General features: G+C 32.4%; 1 protein-coding gene across 1 annotated transcript in view; it reads left to right on the top strand.

The window, feature by feature from the left end:
* Positions 1 to 14,823, top strand: part of GBE1 (glucan (1,4-alpha-), branching enzyme 1) — a 122,817-nt gene that overhangs the window by 48,868 nt on the left and 59,126 nt on the right. The window contains exon 2 of the mRNA XM_011976730.1: positions 10,755 to 10,924. Within this exon, the coding sequence (XP_011832120.1) occupies positions 10,755 to 10,924 (170 nt within the window). The remainder of the gene's footprint in view (positions 1 to 10,754; positions 10,925 to 14,823) is intronic.

Here is a 14,823-nt window from a genome sequence, read left to right as displayed (position 1 = left end):
AAATAAATAAAATAAAAAATAAATAAAATAAAATTTCCTGTGTCTGTTATATTTCATATGTGGTTTATACCCTGCATTTTATTTTAAGAAAAAATATAAATGTAACATTATGTTTCTTGTTCATGGTAAAATATATACACCTTTTGGTTTATGTGGGAAATGTGCAAAGTAACCTTTGTGTTGAGGTGCTTTTTTTTTCTTCCTGGGTTGGGAAAATTTAGTACCCAACTAAGAATCAAAAAAGTTTAGAGTATGGATTATAGGATGGAACCTTTCAATTCAACTTCTTCATTTTATAGAAGAAGAACCTGAAACTTTGAATGTTTATCTTTCCACAGGTCACATCGCTAGTACCTTAATTGGGTCTAGAATGTGTATCTTTCGATTCTTTAACCTCCCTCTCTATTTTGTTTTTCCCATGGTGAGTATAAAATTTTTGACAATGTTCGAGTAACTGTAGCATTCGTATTGAAAGACAGAAAAGACATAAGCATCCTCACTTTAAAACTATTCATGGTTACAATGAAAGTCACATTTGGAACAATATCCTAGTGATGACTTAAAAGATTGGAATTGCTTCTCAGCAAGTTGGTGGACCATACATTCTCAGGAGCATACTACTGTGCAGGTGTGGTCCACTCTGCAGAGGGCCTAAAGCTTCTGTCTCTCTAGCCCTTACCTTTGGTCTTTGCCACATAATTTTTCCAAAAAGAGAAACCTGAATACAGAAGAGCAGAGTATTATTTGAGCCAGGAGCTGTTGAAACATTAAGTCAGAATTCTTCCTGGAAATCAGCAGACTAAGACTGTGTTAGCTCATGTTTCATATTACACAAGAGAAAATAAACTGAAAGGTCAGTTGAACAGTTACAGCATTGCCCTTTTCCAAGGTAATCAGCAGAGCATGTAGCAAAGACCTGAACAGGAGCGTGACTGGAAAGAGAGTGGCTGATAAAGAGGCCGGCAGCTTAAAGTGCTTGGGACAATACTTGACACTTCCAGGCCTGACCAGATGGGCCATCTCTCAGGGCTTACCTTCAGTAATTCTGATTTATTGTATTCAGATGTGTGTGTGTATATGCGTCTGTTAGGCAGTCAGGTTTTCACTTTACCAGAAGACTCTAGAAATTTTAATATTGACCATTAATCATACCTCAGTAAACTGTAAGGGCAATATATTATTAATTTATTTGTAACCAAGAGACAAGGCACAGTGATTAAAATTAATTTCTAGTTATATTTTGTTAAATTTATTCTAATTTGTTAAGTCAAATTATGTTTATATTAATGGCTGTATAGTAGGTTCTTTAAGTTGTGTCATTAAATGTGATAGTATTTCCATGATTCTGAAAGTAGAATAATGTAGTATAAATAAATACTTTATTATTAAAAGAAATGGAGAGTTTTAAGGATTTCTAAATGACGCCACTAAATGGACTTTGTCTGGTTTTTTGTTAATTGAATAAGAACATTTCTTTTTCTTTTCTTGATTTTATAGGATTTAGACCTAGAAAGATCTTAGCAATGGTCTCCCTTGACCCCTCACATCTGTGGCCCAGTGCCAGAAATTAAGAAAGAATATTTAACAAGTAATAGCCACTACTTACTTTTGGGATACTATTTTAAATAGTAGCAACTTTTAGAAGATAATAGTTTTGAATTTACCTCATACTCCCCCCCCCAATACTTAATGATCTCTTTATAACCATAACTTCTCTATATATTTTATTAATCTGAGACTGAAAGTAGCGAATTTTCATTGCACTTAACTTTAAACTAAGTAAGAACAAAACCATGACTTAATTAGCTTTTATTGCTTCACATCAGAAAATAAGAGACTAAATTTTTTCTTAAATGTGGACTGAGGATGTGTTTATTAGATTGGTCACAATGCATTTGATTGTGTTTTAGAGATGGTACAATGTGAATAAAATTTAAAAAGATTAAAATTAATCACACAGTGTATGCTTGTAATGGGATTAATGTTTAAATTTTATTTTTGTATGAAAATTAGCATAGCAGAACAATTCCAAATTTTTCAAGGTTTTAAGTTTTCTACTTAGAAATTGAAGACTAATGATTTGCTGAAAGTAGTTAATAATTTACAACTAAATGAGATCTTCATTTTTTATTTTTTTAAAAAGGAAAGATGTAACATTTCATAAAATAATCTATTTTTTGTGATCTAGTTATATATAAGCACAGCCACCTTGACATCAATGATATTATTCCATTTTATAAATGAGGAAGCAGAAATTCTGAGAGCATTAAGTGAGAATTGAAGGTCAGTTGCTAAGGGGACTAGAAATATAACTCAGTCTTTTATTTCTAAATCTATTCTTTCTTGTGTAGTACCATGCCTGGCACGTAGTAGGTGGTATATACCATTTAGTCCTAGACATATGAAACAACTCATTTGATAGCTGGTTTCAAATCTCATGAACCTAGGCATTGATAAAGATTATAATAGTGAGAAGAGTTGCTTGAGTGAAAAACCACAGACCGGCACTTTGAGCAGAAGTGAAAGAGTGGAAATTAACTGTCTGCATCTCACTTTTAATCAGGAGTTGTTTGCACAGAGTAGTTTGCTGTCATTTTAAAGAACAGTGAGAGGTTTGTGTTTTCACTTCTGGAAGCAGCTGGTCTCCAGTGGGTCATCATATCCCCAGTTTATTATTCACCTGTGCAGATCTGTATACATTTGATCTTGATACACACCCAAGCTGATGAATTGAATTCTCAAGTGAGAGAATACTATCTCCTTTTATAGCTGATCATTTGGTCACACAGGATGTTAAAGAGGAAGAGTGAGGAATTTATCTAAGGACTTCTTCCCATTTTCTGTCTCTTGTTAGTCAAAATTTGTCCTTTGGAGCCTTTATTCGTGTACACATTCATTTTATTTTGCTATGAACTAAATGTTTATATCCACTCAGAACGTAAATGTTGAAACTCTGATACATAATGTGATGATATTTGGAGATGGTACCTGTGGGAGGTGATTCATTAGATCACAAGAGTGACCCTCTCCTGACGTGATCAGTGACTGTATAAGAAGAGATTGGGGAGTGTTTAGCTTGTTTCCTGCCTTTCCTGTCTACCATGTCAGGATACAATGAGAATGTGGCCATCAGAAAACAAGGAAGAGTGCCCTCACCAAACGCTGGATCTGCTGGTTCTCAGTCTTGGACTTCACAGCCTCTAGAACTGTAAGAAATTAATGCTTGCTGTTTAAACCACTCAGGCTATGATAATTTGTTATAACAGTTCAAGCTGATCAAGACGTGCAGTATCTGGCCTCTTCAGATAGTTGCTTGCAAGCCACAACCTCTATGTACAAGGAGAGCTGGTGGGACTGAGTAAATCAGGAAGCCACCTATATTATGTCTAATACAGTTACAGGAATTATATCTTTTTTATATTCTAATAGTCTATTAATTTTTCTGTTTATCTCATTTCCATCAGTCTTATTGAATACATTGTGTACCTATTCATTGTTTCACATGAAAGATATTATGATAAAAAGATTAGAAACATTATTTCATTTGATTTTCAAAGCAGACTTAGAAGGTAAGTTCCATTATTCTTATTTCAGATTAGAAAATTTAGTTACAGTTGGGGAGCAGTAGGATTAGGATTCAAATTCAAACGTAGTAATTATAATCTTAAACCTAACTCTAATCATTTTATCACCATTCCCTAGAAAGAATCTGACAGATAATTGGTGCTCACTAAATATTTATTCATTGAATACTTAACTATGTGCCAATATTTTAGTTACTAGGAAGATATTAGGGTTCAAACTAGATAATTTTCCCACTCTTTGTATAATTTCAAAGCAAAGAATTCCATTTAGTTTAGTTAAAAGGAAAGAATTACTTCAGAATTACATTCTGTTTTCTGATTGTCTTTATCAATAACTTATGTAACGCTTTCCTACTCCTTGCTTTCTTTTCTACGGTCTCCCATATGTAACAGAGAATATCTTCAAGTCATAGACTTTGTAATGTCCTTTATCTCTATATTCCCAGTGACTAGCATAGTACTGGATGTACAGTAGACTCTCAGTAATGCTTGTATAATAAATAGATGGATTTCACTATTCCTTGTCACCTTTGCTCAAACAGTTTCATTTCTACTGTTTTCTGATAGATGAAGTATGCCAAGTTGAATACAGATTGGAAATGCCACTGAAAATTTATGTAGGATTTTGAAAATAGATGCATTTGGTTATTTGATAACATTTACATTTTAAAAATAAGAAAGAGTTTTCAAAAATAAGAAACCATGTGTACCATGATGTCATTTAAAAAAATCTTTTCATTGCTCACGCTTGTATAACAGGAGGATCTGCCAGTATCTGTGCTTAATAGTCTACTTAATAAATACTTTATTAACTTATGGACTCCGCCTAGTAAAATTCATCCAAAATTCATCCTTCAAACTACTCCCTGTAAAACACATGTCTCTGATCACATCAGTTATCTCCTCTGTAAAGTTTTTAAGGATTTTGTTTTTTATTCCACATATTATCTGATTGCAGACAATCTTTTTCATCCCAATTGGCCTCTGGAATACTCCACTTTCTCCTGCTCTGACAACACACAGCCAGTCGTCATGTCATCAAGAAGCATCCAGTTTTTACACATGTAATGCCCTTCTCTGGCTTTTCTCAAGCTGTCAAAAGATATTACTCATCCTTCAAGATACAGCACAAATGCCAGCTACTCCCTAAAGCCTTCTCCCAATCTCTTCTTCCAGTCAGAATCACTCGTTCTTTCCTGGTCTTGCTCATTCTTCTGTGAACACTTACTGATCTCAGGCCTATCCTGTCATGAGTGGCACAGTGTTTCCCACTGCACGGATGAACACCTTACAAGAAGGATCTTGTTTTATGTAACTGAATTATTAGCACACAATAAATATGTTTATCCTGCAATAAGTATGTTAGGGTATTTTTGTTGAATAATTGCCCTGATTGAGGAATATAAAATACTCACTTTAAAGTCTCTAATGCTTAACCCTCATTTGACAGGCTTAATATATGAATAATTTTATATATTTTGGTTACTTTTCACTTAAGAAAGTTTCTGTGAGACACCTGCAGTATTTTTAAAGACTGAGTTGAAGAGCTTTTTTATCCTTCCAAAGATTCTCAACTCTCCACTCCTTTAACCCTATTTCCTCCCTTTGAGCTGTTAAAAATTTCTCTTGAACTTTTACTTCTGTGCTTTTTCTTGCTTCTAATCCAAGTCTCCCATAGGAAGCAAATGACAAAGTAAAATCTTAAAAATAAGCTATTAAGAAAAGAATTTTCTTCATGGGTTTCTTGGGTTTCTGTCCCGCTCAGAAGCACTTGAGAATGGATTCTATACCCAATACATTTCCAGGGAAGGGATTATCCATCTCCACTGCCATATCTCCTGTGTTCACAGCCCTGTCTGAAATTAGAGCCTCAGTGCTGATCTAGGATGAACCAGCTGCCTTCCAGGAGAGCAAAGATTTTAGCTTGTTTCATTTTTTTTTTTCATAACTATCTAAACTGTTCCCCGCCCCTCCTCCCCACCCTGGGTAGTCTAGTCAACTTCATTTTCTTCCAACCTTTCCATAACTCATATGTTCAAATGAATTTGGAGTGTGTGATATGTATTATGTGTTGGTATATTTATATTTGTGTTTTTCTATTCCAGGAAAAAAATGGAAAGCATTCTTAAACAGTTTTGGAACTTGAGGGGAAAAATCGTAACATAGCTAATAGCTAATATGTGTTTTAAAATCTAAGCAACTGTAATAAGTAAAAGAAAATTGATAAAGTAAAAGTACACTATAGTGTTACCACTTCAAGGTGGAGAAAAGTTCCAGCTACCATTTATTGAACGCTGTGGGGAATGCTCCTACTGTGTTTCATTGATTCCTTACAATCTGTGAGGTTCCCTCGAGCCCCCAGTTAATGTGTTAAGAAAATCAGGAAAAAGGAGATGAAGGGACTTGTTCAGAGTCACATATGGTATATGTGAGTCTGGACTTGAAAGTAGACTATTTCTGGAAGTAAAGCTAATATCAGCTACCCCTGATTCTCTTAATTATAAGATTAAATTAATTAAATATAATTATAAGATTAAACAGAATTATAAGATTAATTACCTTAAGAGTAAAACATAAATAACTTTCTTTAAAAGTGAAATATGACTTTTAATTTGAGATTTAACTTGAAATCTACCCTTTGTGATTAATGATGTGATGTCCTTATTGCTTATTACCTTCTTGATCTTGGACAATTTATTTATTTATGTTTGCCTCTGTCTCTTCCTATGTAACAGAGGATTTAAAACATTGATATAGAGGTCACATCTGATAATTTTTGTAACAGTTCTTTATATCTATACAAAATGCTAGTTCCTATACTAATTTCATTTTATCTTCTTGGTTACCAAAAATTTGACCTAGTTTTTAAATATCCTCTAAATTCATAGCAAAATATTAAGAGAGATGACTATAGTAGGAGAGGGCACAGGCATGATGAGCTTGCTGTATCCTCAGGCATTTTCCTTTTTGAGCCACAGTGATTTCAAAGTGCAATGTGTATTTCTGTATCAGAAGCTGTAGGGCTGACCTTGAGGGAAGTCAAGATACTTAAAGTAATATAATGCTATAATCGTGTTTCCATTGAAATTTTACTAAATGGGACATTTGAAAATACTTTAAGAAACTTTTTTAGAAAATGATTATTTTTTAAACTTAAACTTTACATAAATCTAAAAGTTTATCGTAAGGTATTATACCAACATTGAAAGTAAAATGATTACATTTGTTTACCCTCCCAATGTTATACCTTTTTGGAAAATCAGTAGTTTTCCTTTTATTATGAGGGTATATGTGTGTGTATATCTTTTACCCTAAGTTCAATTTTTGTTTTGTTGATTGTTCCACATTGTTTGTATTGCCTGTTATTACTTATATAATTTAATATGGATTAGCATTTCCATATTCCAAGAAATATAGCTGACTGATATCTGGAAGAGGTTAAAAAAACCACACACACACACAACATTTTCTCATATGATTTAAAGAGTTTGCATATGGTGTTCCATCAGGCCTGCATATCTGGTTTGTTTGTCTAGGTAAGTATTTTAAGTATTTTGAAGCAGTTGCCACTGTTTACATTAGGAAGAGTTCATAGAAAAATCTGTATTTTTTAATGTTCTTGAATAATTACATGATTGGACAAAATATGCTACGTAACAATGAGCTGTAACTATTAAATAGAGGCTGTGCTTTTAGATGAGGCTTGTACTTTCCATCTCAACAGTTTCTGCTTTGTTTTCCTTAATTATTTTATCATCAACTTTGCAATTTTTGTGTTTCTTGTGTGTTGTCAGCTCCTCATATTTGTTACACCAGCCTGGCTCATTTGGGTGGTTCAGTTTATGTCCCCTTGAATAAAAACTATCTTGTGAGACTGGGATTATTTCGGGCAGGATTCCATATCAGCACATTTTGCCCTACTTCATTTTTTTTAATGGTTGTCATATAATTTATCATTTGGATATTCCACAGTTCATTCACCTAGTTTCCCATTGTTGCAAAGGTAGGTTATTTTCCATGGTTTTGTATTATAAATAATGCCATAAAGAATACATAGTATTGTATACATAGATGTCTTTGCATCTTTGTGTGATGTATATCCAAAGGACAGATTTCTAAAAATAGAGTTACTTACTTGAAGAGTGTGATTTTGAAATTTTCAAAGCTGTTGTCAAATTGTTTTCTAATTGATATTTCAACCAAGAGCATTTGAAAATGTCTTTTCTCCTGAACCATATCCCATCTGTATAGACTATCATATGTTTCTGGGTCTTTTAGGTGGAAAATTGAATTCTGAAGTTTAGGTTTGCACTTCTTTAGTTATATATGAATTTGATCATTGTTTCTAATGTTTATTGGCTACCTGTGCTTCATTTTCCATGAACACTTGGACTTATTTTTAAACTATTAAAGTTTACAAGTCTGATCTCTCTGTAAGTTATTTTGTTTTAGAGATCTACTTTTTATGACAGACTTATAGATTTCAATATTTTATTGAATAAGCTATCCTTTTCTTACTGTTTTGAAATGCCCTTTCATCACATATTGAATTTTTACTTCGGCTTAATACTCTTTCAGAAACTCGGATTTGCTCCATAGATCTATTTCAAATGATTTAAGTTCCTCAAATTTTATAAACCTAGTTTTACATACTCAGTAAAATTCCTATAACTATTATATAAAATTATGTTGCTGTGTTAATTATGTGAAAAATTATAGTTTTAGGAAAACTGTACTTCATTTTTCTTTAAATGGTAGTTATTTGTTATACATAATTAGAACAATGAAATGGAGAAAGTAAAAAGAAACGTCACCAAAATAATCTTCACTGATATTAAGGGTATATAATTCTTGATATTTTTGTATGCCTATCTTTAGATGGAAGGTTAGAGAAAATGCTTGATAGAAATACTATAATGAGACATGAGAAAATAAATGTCTGTTAACTTTAATTTAAACAATGAAATTAAAGTGAAATGAAAAGAAGAAATTATTGGAATTCATATACAACTTTCTTTACTGTAAAGTTTTATTTCAGTGCTCGTCTAAGATTAATAAAGACATGAAAGAGTATAATGATGACAACCTTAAATTTTACTCTGTGTTGAGTGATTCTCTGCTATAAAATTTCATCCTCCTTTCACTCATCTCTTTTTTTAAATACAATGTTTTTACTTTGTCAGCTGAGATCCCTTTTCATGATCACATTCACACAGTTCCACGATTGTCTAGCCAAGGTTCTATATTTAAGGAGTCAGTTCTTAGACACACTCCTACAATAACTGTTCGTTCTTGTGTTTGTTTTTAATTTTTAATTGCCATTTAGAAAAATGGAAAGTAGCTTATTTTTCTTCAAGAATGGTTCATTAGTGTCATTGACTAAAACTCAATTTTAAATTTGACAGTATTTTAAAAAATTCTTTAGATATGAATAGAAACTTGTCTCCTAGGATATTCCTAGATTACTACTTTTCCTTCTTAGAATTGTGTGGAGTTGGTTTTATCTTTTGGTTTTTAATTGATGTTGCCTTTTTCTGCCTGGTTGTCTATAGACTCATTTCTTTTATCTTTTGAATTTCAGTTGCTTAAATTGGAATATATTTTGTGTGTGTTTGTCTCCCAAACTTTTCTTAAAAAATTGTATGCTCTTTTTAACATGTGGATTTAATTCTTTAGGAAAATTTTCCAGTTTTATTCCATCTATATTCATTTTATTTAGTTTTATTTTTCAGTCAGCAGCTATCCATATTTGGATCGTATTTTTTTTGTCTATGTTGGGTGTCTCTTAGGTTCTCTTTAATATATTCAAATTCATTGTTTTTCTTTAATTATTTCAATTCTCAATTATTTATTCATTTAATAATTTGTTATTTTTGCTATACTATGTACTTTTTTTTGCTGAGTCTAAACTTATTCATCGTTATCTATTGATATACTTTATTCCTCCATTTATTTCGTTAAGTCTACAGTCTTTTACTTTTCATTCTCTTGTCATATAATCTTTCAGCTCTTATTCTTTTGAGTTTATTTTTAATTAAGTTGTATAATGTGAAACATTTGTAAAAAGGTCAATTTTCTATGTAGCTAAGTTGAGATATTGTTCATTATTCTGCATCTCAAATTTTGTATATTCCCTGGATATCCCGTACCTAGATTCCTGCCATCTTTCAGGGCAAGATTGCTTAGCCCTGAGGGAATGGGGAGGTATAGAGAAGCCTATTGGCTTGTATAGTATTGTATACAATATTGTATACAATTTTGTATAGTTCTGGAACCTTCACTTCTGACATACAGCACCAGCTACATGGTTGACTTCGCCAGTTTTACCAAGTTTTTCCTAGTTTGTTTCTTACTGGATATAGGGGATACTAATGAAAATAGGGTAGTAATTTTGGTGTACTGGTACCTGATATAGGGGAACTGGGAAAGGATCAGGAGCAGGCATGCGCTGTTCTTGGTCCTGCTTAGGAATCTGTGATTTCTTCTTGTGGCCACTGGCTTTTCTACTTTAATATGATGTATGTTCTTGCCATGCTTAGTTGCTTTAGGGAAGGAAAAGGCTGCAGGCCAAATCTGGCCCACCACCTGTTTTTGTAAATAAAGTGTTACTGGAACACAGCCACACCCACTCATTAACTTTTTGTCCATGGCCCCTTTCATACTTCAGAGACATCCTTGAGTAGCTGTGACAGAGACCATATGGCTGACAAAGCCTAAAATATTTGCCGTCTGCCCCTTAACAGGAAAAGTTTGCCAAACCCTGCAGTAGGCTAATTTTATTTTTCTTGCTGAATTTTGACTGTGTTATTTCATTTCCTTAGGAATCAGAGGAGAGAGATGTAGAGATTCTGTTTCATTACACTGTCTTGACATGGAAGTTGCTATAATGCTAGTTTTTAAAAAATTCATGAAATAGTATAACCATCATGTTTCGTCTCTCATACCAGTGCTTGAAGTTACCAAAAATGCTAGTTAGATTAGCTCAGTTTATTTTAAATAAGAGTGATTTTATCCTACTAGGTAACCTCTACTAATAAATGAAATTATTTATATTATTCCTCTTTAATAATGTCCTTTTTTCCCTAAGTAAGACTAAAGCAGTTAATTACAGTAGCTTTTCTAGAAGACTATTTAATTTTCTAACTTATTTTCTTTCACACTTCTTCAAAGGTATAAACAGTTTAGCCAAATTTTGAACAACATTGGAGAAAACGAAGGTGGTATTGATAAGTTTTCCAGAGGCTATGAATCATTTGGCGTCCACAGATGTGCTGATGGTGGTTTATACTGCAAAGAATGGGCCCCGGGAGCAGAAGGAGTTTTTCTTACTGGAGATTTTAGTAAGTACTTGAAAGCATTGAACTAAATAGTGATATCTTATTAACTATTTAATACATGTATTTCTTATATTTCATATATTTAACCATACGGACATTAATGATTACAAATAAATATCAGACTTTTCAGATAGAACCTTCTAATTTATTAAGTTCTTTGTGTGGTGCAGCTGTTTCTGTTATAATGTGATACGTGTATTCTTGACTTTCTGTTCTGTAAAATCATGTACTAGAAATAACAAGGTTTACGAGAAAAATGCTATTAGGAAGACAACTCCAAATTTACTCAACTTTGTTAGCAAGCTATGACAAAACAAGTAGCAATCCAGGTAAAAATACTGGCATAGTTAAAGCTCCACTAGCATTCACACCTGGCTGGCTGGAATCATATCTCTTGTGATCCTCTGTATAGCCTTATACTCTTTTCGGAGACTTCAATAAAATTTCGGAGATGGCTAATCTGGTGAGTAACCTCCATCACTCATTTCTTTTTTTCCTTTACCTTGTTTTAGAACACAATGGGAAATCTCTTCTCAGCCTCGTCATTTGCACTGTTAACTGCACTAGACAGAGTTAATGCTATGGAAAACAAAGTCGGGTTTCTAGCTTAGAGTCTGGTGGGAGGAAGGACTGTAATGTAAATAACTGTAATACAATCTACTAGGTTTTATTCTTGAAGGGTAAATACATTACTAGAATGATGACAAGGAAGAAAGTTCAGTTTTGAAAGTGGAATAACTGGAAAAAAACAGGCCTTGGTAAAGGTTCTTGATACAAGGAAAAGGAATATCAAAATGATCATAATCCTTTAATACCATAGAATGGTATAATATTTAAAATTTGATTTCACTGGGTTCAAAAGTCTATATGCTGTATTATTAAACTTTTATGGCATTTTAGAAACAGCAAAACTGTCGGGACAGAAAACAGATCATTGTTGTCAGGGGTTGGGGTGGTGGGTAAAGGTTGATTACAAAGGGACATGAGGGAACTTTTGGGGATGGTGAAAATGTTTCATATCATGACTGTGGTGCTAGTTACCTGACTGTATGAATTAATCAAAATTTATAGAACTGTACATGTATATAGAACAAATTTTGATGCAATGTAAATTATTCTTAAAGGAACTTGACTTAACAAAACTTTGGGTTTTACATTAATATGCATTGTCTAAGACAACACTGTCCCACAGAAATAAAATGCAAGCAACTTATGTGATTCAGAAATTTTAGTAACAATATTTAAAAAGTGAAAGGAGAACAGTATAATAAAATTTAATAATAATAAATTATATTTACCTAGGATATAAAAATATTATCTTTTTAATATTTAATCAATGTAAATTTTATTGATGAGATTTTTATTCTTTTATTATACTACATCTTTGAAATCTGGGTACAGCAAGTCTTAATTCAGATAGTAAGTTTTCATTGCAAATACAGTAATCTTTCAGTATCATTAGGGGACTTGTTCTACAACTTCTCGTGGATACCAAAATCCAAGGATGCTTAAATCTCTTGTATAAAATGATGTAGTATTTGCATATAACCTAGATGCATGTTCTCTTATACTTTCAATTATGTCTAGATTATTTACAGTACCTAATACAATGTAAATGTTGTATAAATACTATATTGTTTATGGAATAATAACAAGAAAAAAAGGCTGTTTCAGTGTTCAGTGCAGATGCAACCATCCATTTTTCTTTTTCAAATAGTTTCAATCTAAGATTGGTTGAATCAGTAGATGTGCAACCTGAGGGCGGACTGCACTTAATTTAAAGTTTAATAAAATTTTCAGTTTAAAAGTATGTTCATATACCCAGTTTTTTTCCAAACAAAATTAAGAGGTTTCCAGTAACTGACTTGAATAACACTTTTAAAATTTAAATTTAATAAATTAATTAAGATGAAATAAAATATAAAATTCAGTTTCTAAGTTGCACTAGCCTCATTTCAAGTGCTCTATCACCTCTGGTAGCTACTGGCTTCTTTACTGGAAAGTACAGGTCTAAGGACTGAAAATAATTCACGGTGTAGTCCCAAAAATTAGAAGTGTCTGGGAAGTTGTTGGAAAATTTCATGGACACTTTTGTAAAAGACCATGAGATCTAATAATTCAGATTAGCTTGATGTGGTGGTAATTATTCAACGTATTTTGAGGATAAGAGACTACTCACTTAAATAATGTTTGTTATTAATAATTTTTTCTTTTACATAAACACAGGTACTTCCCCATCTTCTCTACGTCACTGCCTTGACTTTTTGTTACTAGACCACTTAGAAATCTGGCTATAATCAAGGCATTCTATTTTACTAGTTTTCTTTTTTAAAATTCCATGTAGAGGTTGAGGATATTGAGAATGTTTAAGTTAAATTTTTATGTAAAGATACCCAACTACTATAAGAACTACCATTAATATCTGATAGTTGCATTTGGTCTCCCTACCCCTACATTTATGATGAAACCCACTTAACAGTTTCTATAAATATAAAAATATAGAAAAGAGACTATATGAAAACTAGATTTGTGAACTGTCATAATGACTATTGCTCATTATTGAAAGTTGTGCTGTATGTGTTTGTAGAATTGCATTTAAAAATTGTATGTTCTTGGACTTAATGCTTAAATGTTGAAAGTCCAGTAATTTAAAAAATATTGTGTAAATAGAAAACTAAAATTACCTGGTCCATATTTTTATTGCAAAAATGTCCTCTGTTAACTTCTTTTCCCAATTTACATTGATTTTTAAAATTCCACTCTGTATAAAGATGTATTGCGTCATTTAAAATTTCTCCATATCCTTGTGATAACGTTCATTTAATGATTCTCAGTCAACAAATATTTAGTAACTAACGGCATGACAAGCAGCAGATGTAATCAGTGGGCCTTTATTTTTATTGAAGAGATAAGAAAAGACTACAGTAAATGAAATTGTGATAGAAAATAGTTAAGGACAGGCAGTATGCTGAGAAAACTTAAATGTCTAATTTATTTTCTTTTTTAGATGAAAAGATGTCTCTTTTTATGCCCAAAGTTGTAGGATCTCAAAGTCTCTTTGGGAATGGGATCTCAACTTTTTTTCACTAATGGGCTTTGACTTTCAAAAACAAACAAATCAACAAACAAACAAACAATTTGAAAATTGAGAGTGGAGTCTGAATTCTGAGCCAATGATGCATTTAGAAGGTTTCTTTGTAAAAAAAAGATATACACATGGGTCAGTATGACTTTAGTGAACACAGAATTTTTATTGTGATGACAACCTACGTGAAAATATACTCTTAGACAACTGAACTAACCATGCCTTACACACACACACACACACACACACACACACTCTTCAGGGATTCTGTATTTCATTTTTCCCTTATTAACATAAAATCCATTTTTTCCTAATAATAGTTGAGCAAAAAGAAAGATTTTTTTCCTTTTTTTTTTTTGTGCCTACTGACCTGAGACTATTTTAGTTACAGGTACTTAGAATAATCAAATACAAATGCTATTTAAGAAATAAATTGCCGGCTGGCCTTAGTGGCTAACACGTGTAATCTGTAATCCTAGCACTTTGGGATGCTGAGGTGGGAGGATCACTCAGGTGTTTGAGACCGTCTTGGGCAACAGAGATAGACCCTCTACCAGAAAATAAATAAATAAATACAAATAAAAAACTAAATAAATCTTCATGAATTGGTGTGTAAAATAAAACATCATGGGATTTAGAGTTCGAAAACACAGTTGAGTTCTCTAAACAATGGTTCTTCCTCTGGCTCATTGGGGTTTAATGTGATGATATTTGTTTTAACTGCCTAACTAGTTTGCTCCTAACTAGATTGTGAATGTGAGAAATTTTGTACCTTAATCAGTGCTACAGAAATGTTAATTGGCAAGATTAAAAAAAA

This window comes from Mandrillus leucophaeus, unplaced genomic scaffold (genome assembly GCF_000951045.1).
Source record: "Mandrillus leucophaeus isolate KB7577 unplaced genomic scaffold, Mleu.le_1.0 Scaffold102, whole genome shotgun sequence".
Lineage (NCBI taxonomy): Eukaryota > Metazoa > Chordata > Mammalia > Primates > Cercopithecidae > Mandrillus > Mandrillus leucophaeus.
This window is presented reverse-complemented; position numbering and strand designations above follow the sequence as displayed.